The sequence below is a fragment of the Heloderma suspectum genome, chromosome 12 (genome assembly GCF_057233095.1).
Source record: "Heloderma suspectum isolate Gila_16-S chromosome 12, 16-S_ref, whole genome shotgun sequence".
NCBI classification, from domain to species: domain Eukaryota; kingdom Metazoa; phylum Chordata; class Lepidosauria; order Squamata; family Helodermatidae; genus Heloderma; species Heloderma suspectum.
The window spans coordinates 11,919,295-11,931,985 of record NC_139469.1 but is presented as its reverse complement, the minus strand read 5'-3'; the positions used below and the strand labels follow the sequence as shown (position 1 = coordinate 11,931,985).

Sequence of the window (12,691 nt, the reverse complement as noted above, 5' to 3'; positions counted from 1 at the left end):
ATATGCACAGTCATGGTTATCCTTAAAATCCTATAACGAAGGATAATATTCTCTCCCTATTGCAGATTGGGGCTGAAGCTGCGCAAGTCCCTCTTTGCAAGTTACCTGGGTGTATTTTTGGCAGAGTTCAGTCGTGGGCTGAGGGTGTTCCATCTCATGCTGTTTGTGTTAATGCTACACCACCATGTCTGTCCCGTCCACAAAGGCTACAAATGCATTTTACAAGGTCTTGGCTTAGGCAGCCTTATTCTACCAAATCCTATGGTCCTGAAGAAACTCAGCAATTCCCACCCAGTGTGTTACCTTCTCTTGGAAGACTGGCCCTGTCTGCAGGAAGCCATGCTTGAAATCAGAGTTGTCTTAGGGTGCAATCCTATGGCCGCTAGTCAGTGACTAGGCAGCCATAGGATAGGTTGGTTTCTGAGAACCGACCCCCACCCCCTCCTGCGCTGCCTCATAGGCAGCGCAGCTTGGCCCTGTGCTCCGCGCTCATAAGAGCAGAGCGTCGAAAATGGGGCAGGGAGGTTGGAAATGCCGGTATGACACATCGTATGTGTTGTCCAGCCGCCGTTCCCCGAGGTCCTGTGGCTGGACAGCCAAAATCAGCTGTCTAGCCATGAAAGCCAGGCAGGAGGAGCGAGGAGGAGATCCACTCCTCACCATTTCTCCTGGCCTGCACTGGATAGGTGGTCGTCCCCGGGCTCAGAGGCATCTGTCGAACCACATAGGATTGCTCCCTTAATGAGCTCTACAGAGCCAGCACTCTCAAGACTTCTTGATGCCTCCATATAGCAAAACCATGCCTTTTGACTCTGGATTTAAGTAATTCAGAAAATCCCCAGTGCTCTGGGTTTAAATTTCCTATCACAAATCCATATTGAAATCTCTGCTTCACCTGCAAGCATGAGTTATAAAAGGTGGAAAATATTTTTTTACAGTTGAGAAGAAGGGAGCTGTTTTCTAGGGTAGTGGCTTTCATACTTTCTAACTCCAGGGAGTCCTCTCCACATCGACTGTGCCTCATTTTTCAATCTTTGTATAGTACCGAGAATATTTTTGGTGCTTTACGGTCAGGGGTTTTTAAGCCCTCCCACTGAGTAGTGAGGTAACGGACTTGCTGTGCAACCCACAAAACCTTTATTCAGTTAATAACCCCTCTTCACACCTGTAGCATTATGCCTAATTAGCTAATCAAAGCGAGGCAGTTGCCTGTCAACTCAAACGGACGGTTTCCCTGCATCGGCCAGGCTCCTCCTTTTAGGGAGGGTCCTCCTGGACCAACTTCTGGTGGGCAGCCAATCTGGCGGACCACCTCCCACCTGCTCTCAACTCCGCCTGCTTAACTCTGCACCAAACTCCGGCATCTGTCAGTTCCCGTGCTCCCTCCCTCTCTGACAAAGGTTGAGTTCCCACGGGGAGGGGGGGGGTGTCTCTGAACCTGGGCCTCCTGTTCGATAAGCCCCTGGGAAGATTCATCCCTGACTCCTGGGTAGTCTTGGGGAATTTCCTCCCCCACTCCCTGTCTTGGCTGGGCTTCCTCTAGCTCTGCCCCCAAATCTGAATCAGAGTCTGAAACCAAACCAAAGAGCTTGGGCCCAATCCTGACATTTATAATAGAACAACACAGCCATAGATTGGAGGGGAGGATTATGAGAAGCAGGCAAACTGTCTTTCAAAGAAATTGGTCTGTTGCTGCTAATCTCATTGAGCAACCTCAACCTTTCCCAGAAAACAGTCTTGACTGTGTTAAGGGTTCACAAATTGTCACAATGACAACCTGAAGTGTGTGTACTTGAACCATGCACCCCACTGCTGAGAATGCTCAGGTGCATGCTGGGAAAGAAGCTGTTTCCTGGGAGGCCTCCTTGCCAGTTTTGCCATGTTTTTGTCTAACTAGCAATCTGTAACCTATTTTGCAGTTGTTATGCTGATTAAAATGTGTTTTTCGACACATACACACTTCTTGCTGACATTTAGCAGCTTTCAGTTCTTTAAAAAGAAAGGAAAACCCACATATGGGAGAAACGCCTACCTATGGTAGGCGATGTAGGGATGTCGCTAAACCCAATCTACATCTCTACTTCTTAAACTGTCACATGGGCATCTTTTCCTGTTTTATTTTGGATCACTAGGTGGTGCTGAAGCCCAAGGTTATCAGAAACAAAAGAGGCTCTTTCTAAGAACATAAGAGCCATGCTGGATCAGACCAAGGGTCTGTCTAGTCCAGCATTCTGTCACAGAGCGGCCAATCAGCTGTCAACCAGGAACCCACAAACGGCATGAGCACAAAAGCACCATCCCACCCATGTTCCCAGCAACTGCTGTTCATAGGCTTACTGCCTTTGATCCTAGAGGTAGCATATAGCCATCAGGACTAGTAGCCATTGATAGCCTTCTCCTCCAGGAATTTGTCTAACCCCCTTTTAAAGCCATCCACATCAGTGGCCATCACTATGTCTTGTGGTCTCTCTCAGTCCAAGCCCCCTTATGATATTAGGAAACCATGCAGAGTGTTAGAAAACAGTTCACCTTTTCTCCCCCTTCTTGGGTAGGGTTGATCAAACTGCTTGCAAGGCCATCTCTGAATGCCCTTGGTAAAGATGAACAAATAAGGTTTGGAGCAGCATCCCATGTTCCTGTGTTTCCACAATACCAAGTGGGCATGGCAGCTTCAACACATGTGCAGAGTTCTGCTACCTGAAAGGGCCTCGCATTCATTTTGTGCGCTGGGATTGGCTGCTTCCGGATAAATGGAGGGTTGTGGATATTGGAGCTCTGTGCACGTGTTGCAATGTTCAGTATATTGGATCAAATAGCGACTCTGTTAACATCTCTTGAGCTAAACTGAAGACTCCTCTGCAACACTTAATAATGCTAAGTGTTTGTATAACACTTTATGACTGTTCAAAGCACTGAACATACCTGAAATCAGTAGTCCTCCCAACAGCCCTGTTCAGGTGGGCCTTATCTCCTATATTACAGATAATCGAGAGAGGATTGCTTGCCTAAGGCCAGGTAGTGAGATTATTTCCTATCCTACTTAACAGGTTAACTTAGCAATGCTTAACATAATTGTGTAATCACCAATTATTGTGATTGTGAATGGTCACTGTGCTTATTTTGCATACATTTATGGTTTGATTGTAGGTTTGTTTTGCTTTTTTGTCTGTCTTTGCTGTTTGACTACAGTTTGATTCCTTTCTGTCTCTACACCAGGCAAGGGGAATCTCTGCCCTACTCAAAGCTTTCCCACCCAGCCATCAATTTCTTCCCCAGGCCCCACTTCCTCTCTCCAGGCAGGGGGGAAACGGTTATCTCCAGTCAACAATTGATCAGAGATAAGAGCTCTTTCTTGCTGGGCAGTGAGAAAAGGAGCCTGTCTTACCAGGCATCAGGGAACACCCTCCCCGCAGCTGGTCTGTTGCGACAGGGGGGCGGGGCGGGGAGAGAGAAAGTGGATTTCACAGAATAAGGTTGGTAAAGCATAGAGCTGTAGGATCACAAGGCACTCACTGGGGCATTTTTTCCAGTTCACCTCTCCATCCCTCAAGTAGGATACCTAGACTGACATCCCTTCCAGGTGTCTATTCAAGCACTCCTTGCTTGACAGATCCAGAGCAGGAGATTTTCACAGCCTCCTTAGGTTAGGCAGCAGTTAGGATAAATTTCCTGTTATTTAACCAAAATCTTCATCCCACTATTTAAAAATAGGCCCTTTTCCTCCTACACACAAGAATAGGGCCAACAACCATCCCCCCCTTTCTTGAGATACCGTTAAAAACTGTCTGCGTCTGTCTGTAATCCTCTTTTCTCTTAAGCCAAAAGTACCCATTTCCTTCAGCCACTCCTCATTCGATTTGCATTCAGGGCCTACCACCGGCACAGCTCTCCTCTGAATCCTTTCCTGCTTTATCATTTGTCTTGATGGGTGATGCACAGAAATGACCTGCCACACACAGGTGCCAAAAATGGGATTGGTTGCTTAAATCTGCTACTTGACTGACTAATCTTGGGAGGGCCTGATTGCTGCATCACCCGATTTCCCCCATTCGGCATCAAAGGCATCTCCCTGAAATTGGGCAGCAAAATATCTGCCTCCAGTGACCAGGCTCTGTAAAAAGCATTTGCAAAAACAGTGCACCTCTGTTAAAGTTGGGAAATGCTTCTTGGGTTGCAAGGGCCTTGTGAAATGAAGTTGCATGTTGTGAAATGTCGAAGGGAGCGAGGAACTCCCATGTTAAGAACTCCTCGACCGCAGTGAAGCACTGCAGGAGTAGCTTGATAAGGAGAAAACAAACCCTCTCCAGCGTGCTTACACTTTGCACTGCTGTTGACCTCGAGCATTAGGAGGAGAAGTTCGTTCTTTAGCTCTACGCATGGCAGTATGACAAATATGAACCAGACGGTGCATGATTCAAAGCAGACCTCGCTTGTTTGTTTCTCCTTTTCCATCTCGCTTTTAAGAAAAGGAGGGCTCTCTGTGCACAACGTCTGCCCTTAAGCTGGGAAGGGGAAGTGTCAGCCCCACACCCCTTTGCTCAATCGGTTCCAAATCCAGCTGTAGATATGCTCTTGGAGAAATCTGCTTCCACAGGTGTTGGCCCCCAGCTAGGTCAGGGCCAACTGTATATTGCAAGAGGCAGCCTGGAAGAGTCACCTGGAAAAGTCCATGTTCCGCCCTGATTCTCGCCGTGCATCTTGGCGTGGGTGGCATAAAGCCCAGCTGGACCTGCCATCAACAAGCCTGCACCCATGACAACAGTGAAGCACCGAAGGACCTACACACACAGGCTGCCTGCTGTGCATTGCATGGCTCTGCTGTGGCCCTACTTCTGTGTAATCAGTTTGCACTGGGGAGGAGATGGGGGGCAGGTCAGTCTGCTGCATCTACGCCCCTAGTATGATTGGATTAGTTTCAGACAGGTTGCTTTGGTGTGTCTCTCGCTCCCCTGCTCCTTTTTTCTGAGAAGGGTGCCTGCTGTCCCTCTGCATGATTCTCAGCTCTGGGTTTGCTTCCTTCCTATCAGCCTCTGCTGCAGGACAGGAAATTCTGCATTGGCCTCTTAGGAGTGTCTGCCTATCATTCTCTGCATGAGCGGTTGGCTGCCTGGCTGGCTGACTCACCCACACACTCATCTGTGGGCAAGTAATCCCTATTCTTTCACACTCTAAGAGTAAACCTCTTGGGGTGTAAGTAGGCCTCCCATTTTAATTTTTTTTTAAATGTGCTTCAGCTGCTGGATGTTTCAAAAACTCTGATCCATATGACATTCCCTGCATTACTGAATTTCTTTGCACCACACATTTAACCAGATAGCACTTCCATTGAGCTGACAGAATAATTTATTGGCGCAGATGACATTTAGTACCACAGTTTTATTACCAGCGACATAACAAATGTATACAACGGACAAGAGGGGATTTTAGTATACAAAAACACCGACTTAAGAAAGAAATGCAATTTTTTGACACTTAAAAGGGACTGGTTTCTCCCACCTCTCCCTTTTATTAAAGTGGGTAAATGTTTCAGAGAAGAAAAATCAAGGCAGTGTGATATATGATACCGATATCCTCATGGATGCTTCAGCAATGTCCTCTTGTACATGACTTGGAAAAGTCTGTAAAGATCATAGTTGAGGTTGCTGGCGAGCAGGAATTGATATAATTCTGGGGCAGGATTGGGGGCAATGAAGCATCAACCAATTGGCAGAATGAGCAGATGTCAGCAAAGGAGGAAGGCTGGTGATGAATCTACTTTGCTGAATCTGTCAGTATAAATACAATAGAAAGATAAATATGGCTACAACCAGAAGAAGGTGTGTGGCTTATAATAAGGTAAGGCAGAAGTATTTAACATATTGCCCAGAGATCAAATGCAACAGGGGGAGGGACCTGCTAACAGTCCCAGCAAGGCTCATCAGGTAGGGGCGGTCCACATGCGGCTGCAAAATCAAAGGATTCCCGCAGTGGCCTCTTACGTGAAAAGATAACCCCAGAAAAGCCTACGAGCCATCAGCCGAGTTCCTGCCCACTGCAGTGAACAGATCTTTTGCCCACCTGTATGTTGCTTCCAAATGTGTTTCAGGTACAGTGCTTAGTTTTTGAGGTGTTTTATGGACAATAAATATTATTGGTATTATTAGTATTGGTATTCCATACGAGACCAGGGGGAGAGAGAGAGAGAGAGAGACATGTTACAGGGCTGGCTTCACGTTGGAGGGGCCCCTGAGCAGCATGCCTTCTGGTGGGCCCTTTCCTACGTCAACAGGACCCGGCGGCCTTACCTGGCCACGGCAGCAAACCAGGTCTGGTGGCTGCCATTTCCGTTCCCCAGAATGTCCCCGGTGTAGTCTTCCTCCCCCAGCTCAACTGCTTTTTAAGTGCTGCAGTCAGCCTTCGGGGGTGTAAGCATGCCTCCCATTTTAATTTCTTAAAAATGTGCTTCAGGTATTGGACGTGTGGCAGACTCTCGATCCACATCATGTTGCCTGTACCACAAACTAGCAGGGATGTCCCACTGGATAGGCCTCATTCATTCAGATGCTCTTGGCCAGGTGCCATTCCTTTCAATGGGGCTTCCCGTTGAATTATTCTGCCTTTCTCTGAAGGAGGTGGTGAGCCTCCAACGTGGCCATTTCTTCTGCCAAAACCAATGGCATATGGAGGACCTGCTCTGCCCACAGTCAAGAAAGGATGCAACCCAATACAAGGCAAGGATAAACGTTAATGCAGGCATAGAGGAATGGGTAGTTCAGGGATGGAGCAAGTGACTTTGAGGCACGGGATGAGATGACATCCTCCACCACCTGTCCTTGTACAGACTGGGAGCTGAATCTCCTTTCAACGCTGGCTATGGGACAGCATCCTCCACCACAGCTAGGCCAGATTAGGAGGTGCAGCATAGGCATAGGCTGACAGCCAGACATAGCTCTGTCGTTGCATGCCTCACCACCCCAGCATCTGCTGCCCAAAGCAGTCACCTAACTTTGCCTAATGGCAGGGCTGGCCTTGGGGTGGATCAGATATGGTGAACCTTTGCCCTGATTCGACAGGAAGTCTGCATCTGGAAGCTAATGCAGAGTCTGATTTGAATGTACGTCCACATCACAATGACCATCTGGATCCATTGGGGTGGCATTGGATAGATTATCAGATAGCTAGAGGGCCTCAGGTGGGAAAATCTATCGAGTGTGACTACCTGTGTGCAACAGGTCCCATATCAGAAAACTAAGGAGGCCATGCTGGCTGAGGCTGATGGGATTTGGAGTCCAACTATACCTTGAGGGTTACAGGTTCCCCACCCCTGGCCTAAACCAGGGTTTGAATACACACTAATCATTTCTGCCAGAGTGTCATCCACAGTGTGCTGATGTTTGGCCTTGATCCAGCACAAATTCCAGAGCGCTGGAAGACCACTGATTTCAGCTAGTGTAAGCTCATCTAACCTCTGCTGGACTGTGTTCACTGTGTTTATTCAGCCTCTGTATCGACGTAACTTTGCCACCAGCACAGGCACTTCTGCAGGCTTTCATACAGACTAACGATGCATCCTACTCAAATTGAGCGTATGCACATGATTTATTTTTTTAATCAGGAATAGCTAATTTCTTCTACGTTTAATTAACTTAGAATTCACACAGACGCATTTGCTTTTGTGTGAAAAAACAAAATCCGTCATGGGCAACATTTTTACACACACCACGAAATCGTACAAAAATCCAAACTACAGGCGCCATCTCGTCCCGAGTTTCCTACCAAGGTGGGGCACAACATTCTGCAACATCATGGCCACACTGTGCTTGTCAAAAACATGGCAGATGCATGGAGGATGGCAAGTTGGGCTTGTTGCCTTGAGGACAATGAGAGTGGTGATCGGAGGAAACTGGCTGAAGCCTTCAAACAAAGACACTGCACCAGCTTAACTAGGCTTATTGTGGCCCTTCCTTGAAAGAAACAGATGCCAAATTTGTATATAATTTGAATGTGGCAGTTAGCACACAGCTTGGCTTGCTTGCGTGAGTCATCTGGGCAGGGGACTCTGGGATACTCCCTGTTTGCTCATCCCATCCTCTGTGATTAATAGTCTCTCTCTTCTCCTGCCTCCACATTGACTGGCTGTTCTTAGACCAGCAATACTCTGCAGAGTTTAGTTGCCCTCCAGATGTGTTGGTCTACAATTCCCAGAATCCCCAGACAGCTATGGGAGTTGTAATCTGACACATCTGGAGTGCCCCAGGTTGGGGAAGGCGGGTTTAGTGAGTCAACTGTGTGACATAACTCACCAGCAGATCAGTGCAATACATGAAAAATTGCACACGCCAAAATTGGCCCTAGCGTGGCCATATACACTTTTATGTTTTTGGAAAGGGTTCATCCATTTCTAACAGTTAATTTTAAATGAATTCCCCTTTCAGTGGCCGATTTCATGACTCATTTCCCCACCGTTTTCTCAGAATGATGTGCTGATGTGATAAAGTCAGTTCCCATGTTACAATTTAGTCATACAGAAGGAACCTTGGAAATAACCCTCCAGTCCTGTGGCTTTTCTCATGCACACAAGGTATCTCTGCATCGATTTCCCCATTCACTTCCATGGAGAGGGCAACTACAATAACACAGCTGGTCATTCCAATGCACAGAGATATGACTTGGCCAACGTTAAGTACTTTAAAGTAGGGGTGTACAGATTCTCCACCGTCAGTTCCTGCCCCACCCCGCCAGAATCCTCCGATCCATTCCTCCCCGCCCCCCCGGAATCCTCCAGAGTGGCTCCACTCCGCGAGGATTCCACGGAGCCGCATCAGCTATAGGGCCGCTTAGCTTGCTGGCCAGAGCCGTTTGCCATTTCTTTCTTCTTTTTTAAATGGCAATCGACAGGATGTGCCCATAGACTTATACGCAAATAGAGCTGTGAATCTTGCATATAAGTCTGTGTGTCCATAGGTTTATACGCAAGATTCATGGCTGTATTTTGCGTGTAAGTCTATGGGCACATTGTGCCGATTAAAAAAAGAAAAGAAATGGCAATCGGCGCGGAGGAGGTGAACGGCTCCGGTGGAAGAAGCTGCCGAGTGCTGTTCCGCCTCCAATCCTGGAGCAGAGGTAAGTGGTACCGATCCGCCGCGGATTCCTGAGGCCGGATTCCAAAGAATCCGGCCTCATTTGAATCCGCAGCGGATTTCTCTAACATCCCTACTTTAAAGTCCTACAGAATCCAACAGAGAGGTAGGTTGCAGCATCCGCTTAATTCAACCCAATCCCATGCATGTGCACCAGGAAGGAGGTCCTACTGCATGCAATGACAGGAAGCTGCTTTATACCAAGTCAGACTATTGCTATAGACAGTATCTCAATACTGTGTGTACCAGGCATGGGAAACTTGTGGCCCTCCACATGTTTTGGCCTATAATTCTCATTACACCTAGCCAAGGATGATGGGAGTTGTAGACCAAAACATCAGGAGGACCACATGTTCTGGTGGTTTACAGCAGACTAGCAGCCACTCTCCGGGGTTTCAGACAGGGTGGCCTTTCTGATCCCTACCAGGAAAGGCCAGGGATTTTTGAACCCAAGACCTTCTGTGTGCAAAGCATGTGCTCTACCACTGAGCTATAATCTTAGCCTAAAGCACAGGGCACCTGGGGTGGGCTGGATAAGTGGCCTCCAAGAGCCACCAGAGGCTCCCAGGTTGCCCAAACCTGGCCTAAAGGAATTCAAGGGGGGCTAAATCCCATCTAGGACTGCAGCCGTAAAAGTGCTTAATTCGCTGGATTGTGCCTGCAGATATGTTAGTGTTCATGTTAAAAAAAACACAGCAGTCACAAAAGCGTTCAACCATATTTAGGAGGAAAGGGGTGCATGTGTGCAGGGCCGGCCCTACCGTGGGGCAAAGTGAGGCAGTTGCCACAGGCAGCAGATTTAGGGTGTCATGAAAGGGCAGCAAATTGTTTATTTTGTTTTCGATTGTATTTCTGCTACCAGGGGTGGGGAGAGGTGCTTATGGGATTTTCTGCCTCATGCACCAAAATAGCTTGGCTGGATACGATGCACCTTACTTGGGTAGGTGGGTGAGGTTCCATTTGCTGCTCTACCTCAGGCAGCACAATGTATTGGGCCGGCCCTGCATGTGTGTGTTTTTAATGGAATGCCCATCTTTCAAATAGGCAGCAAAAGTGCCAGCAAGAACCCTGTGACCTTAATAAAGAGGCGATGTCGAGGGAGTTTGCTTGCCTCTTAATTTTCACAAGGACTGTCTGCCTTTTGCTTCTGATCAATTGACTTTAAACCAGCCCTGCCCAAACTATGCCCTTCCAAATAAAAAATAAATAAAATCCAGCCACATATTTTGGCCTATCAAATTCTCGATAAGCCCTCCGATTTTGGCAGTCCCAGGGAGGCAGCAAAAGTGGCTTTTACGGAGCTTCTGTTGGGCCACCATACCTGCCTGATGAGCTGAGCAGGAGCTCAGACAGCTTATGTGTGAAAGGCTTCATGAAACTCTGCCATCCCCACCTTTTACACTGCTGCCAACACTTGGCTTGTGATCCTGGTGGCAGCATCAATTGCGTTCCTGGAAGTCCCGAGTGCTAGTCGGTGCCATTTCTTTTTATAACCAACCACCATCCAGAGTGAAGGCAGGAAGTACTCCCCTCACTCTGAGTTGGCTTCATGCCATCTCATGTGGAATCATAATGAGATAGGGCTTTTTCTACATGAGTCATTTATCGTGCGTTCGTTGTTCTCTACTCACAGTTGTTTACGGGTTCTTTAGATTACTTCATTACCCTCCAGTTTCTGTGGCTAACCAGCACTTTTGGCAAATTTTTTTAGAGCAGGGACAATGTGGTATTTAATGATGAAAGTGAAAGAAAGCGTGATTTGTGTATTTGTGCTATACCACAGTGCCACCTAGAGGTTACGTAGTGGAAAAGCAGGAAATGTAACACTCTTCAAGTGGTTCTCGGATATCAAATATGCGATGAAACCAAAAGTAGATACAGTGGATTAACAGCCGATTAACAATCTCGTCTAGAAAAGCTCATAATCAGAGTGATGGCGATACTACCTGCCTTCAAGCATAATCACTACCACTGGTACATTTGCCCCCACACTTTGCCCCTCTTTATCCCCAACTTCCCTTTGCAACCTATAAACAGTGATGGCAGAGTGGGCAGGTTTTTAGCTCACTACTAAGTCATGCGCCACTAAGGCTGGTGAGGACGAGGGAGAGGGCCTTCTCTGTGATGGCCCCCACTCTGTGGAACTCCCTCCCTAGGGAACTCCGCCATGCCCCCTCTTTAATGAGTTTATGCCACGCATTAAAAACATGGTTGTTTAGGCAGGCATTTGGGGTGGGTTAGGATATTTTTAGAAATATATTTTTAATGTAGTATTTTATTGTTTTAAATTGTTTTTTTGTTGTACATCGCCCGGAGTGGCTGGGTGACCAGCCAGATGGGCAATTAATAAATTTAATAAAATAAATAAATAAATAAATGCAGGCCTATCTTAGCCCCAAAATCACACCAGGTTGTACGGCTCAGAATATACATTTTACTTTTGAACGTTGCTGGAACAGGTCCCAGTGCCCAAACTGTTGACATAGGTCATCTTTTCAAGCACAGACCTAAACCCTTGAAGTGTCACAAGGCAGTAAGAGGCAAATAGCCTGCCCCAAAATGAGCATGGGTGGCTAGTAAAACAATGGTATTAAGTGACAGCTTCGTGGGTTATGATAACAAGATGACAGTTCTGTTCTGTCCAAATTTCAGCATCATGCACGACACTTTTTCGGTGACATACTGCTTCTAGTGACACAATCACAGACTGTGGAGTCAAATCTTAATGAATTAACATTGTTTCTCACGGGGGGGAGGTTTTTACGGGTGGGGGATATGTGTCAAGTTAAGGGCTGCCATCCGCTGAAAATATAATCTTGCTTGCTGAAGGAGATGATGAAAGTGTTCTGGACAAGGATGCATTGTCCTTACAGGTTAGCCAAGAGCCAACTATAAGGAGAAAAGGGCAAGAACATCATGTGAGAGCTCTTCCCCATCTCCTCCTGCAAGGGCAAGCTCAGCCTTTGGGACAATTCCTTACCTAATATAGCGAGGCACGAAGGATGCATGTGCAAAGTCAACGTCCCCAAGGGAAGTGCCTCGGACAGCCCGAGATGTAAAAACTGTGTTGCCTCCAACTTAGGAAATGCAATTTTTTTAAAATATCCACTTTGGCTCAGGAGCACCATCATCCCCAGCACAGTCGCCGTTGTTAGCACCTCCCATCTCATAGTCCAATGTGATTCGCTGAATATTTTGTCATCGTTCGCATTGCAAAGAACAAATAATGTCATTGTGTGTTGTAAACAGATTCTCACTTCTTGGTTCTGTGCAGCCTGGTACCGCTATGGTTTATGCTTGAAATGGGCTTCCACTGGGGGGCGGGGGGGAGAAAAACAAGACAAAATAAATAAAACATTTACATTAAAATGATGGCTGCAGCCTTCCATTGATTAATATGTTAGATTCTTCCATTAAAAGCCTTTTGATTTCTTAACAAGGCATCCTGCTCAATGGGATAATAGATTAAAATTATTTTAAAAATGAAAGGAAGGAAGAGAGGGAGGGAGGGAGGGAGGGAGGGAGGGAGGGAGGGAGAGAGAGAGAGAGAGAGAGAGAGAGAGAAAGAAAGA

At 47.0% G+C, this 12,691-nt stretch overlaps 1 protein-coding gene across 2 annotated transcripts in view; it reads right to left on the bottom strand.

Annotated features, from left to right (window-relative positions):
• Nucleotides 1–5,365: 5,365 nt before the first annotated feature.
• ADAP1 (ArfGAP with dual PH domains 1) overlaps nucleotides 5,366–12,691 on the bottom strand; it is a 90,718-nt gene continuing 83,392 nt past the window's right edge. The window contains exons 11-12 of one of the 2 annotated variants that reach the window (XR_014785527.1): nucleotides 12,100–12,432; nucleotides 5,366–5,765 (exon numbers count right to left, since the gene is read on the bottom strand). Coding sequence is in view for 1 of the 2 variants with exons in the window: in XM_084818342.1 (XP_084674468.1) it covers nucleotides 12,404–12,432 (29 nt within the window). In the remaining variant the exon portion in view is untranslated. Of the gene's footprint in view, nucleotides 5,766–10,828; nucleotides 12,433–12,691 lie in introns of those variants that run through there. The other variant, XM_084818342.1, reaches the window with a different exon arrangement.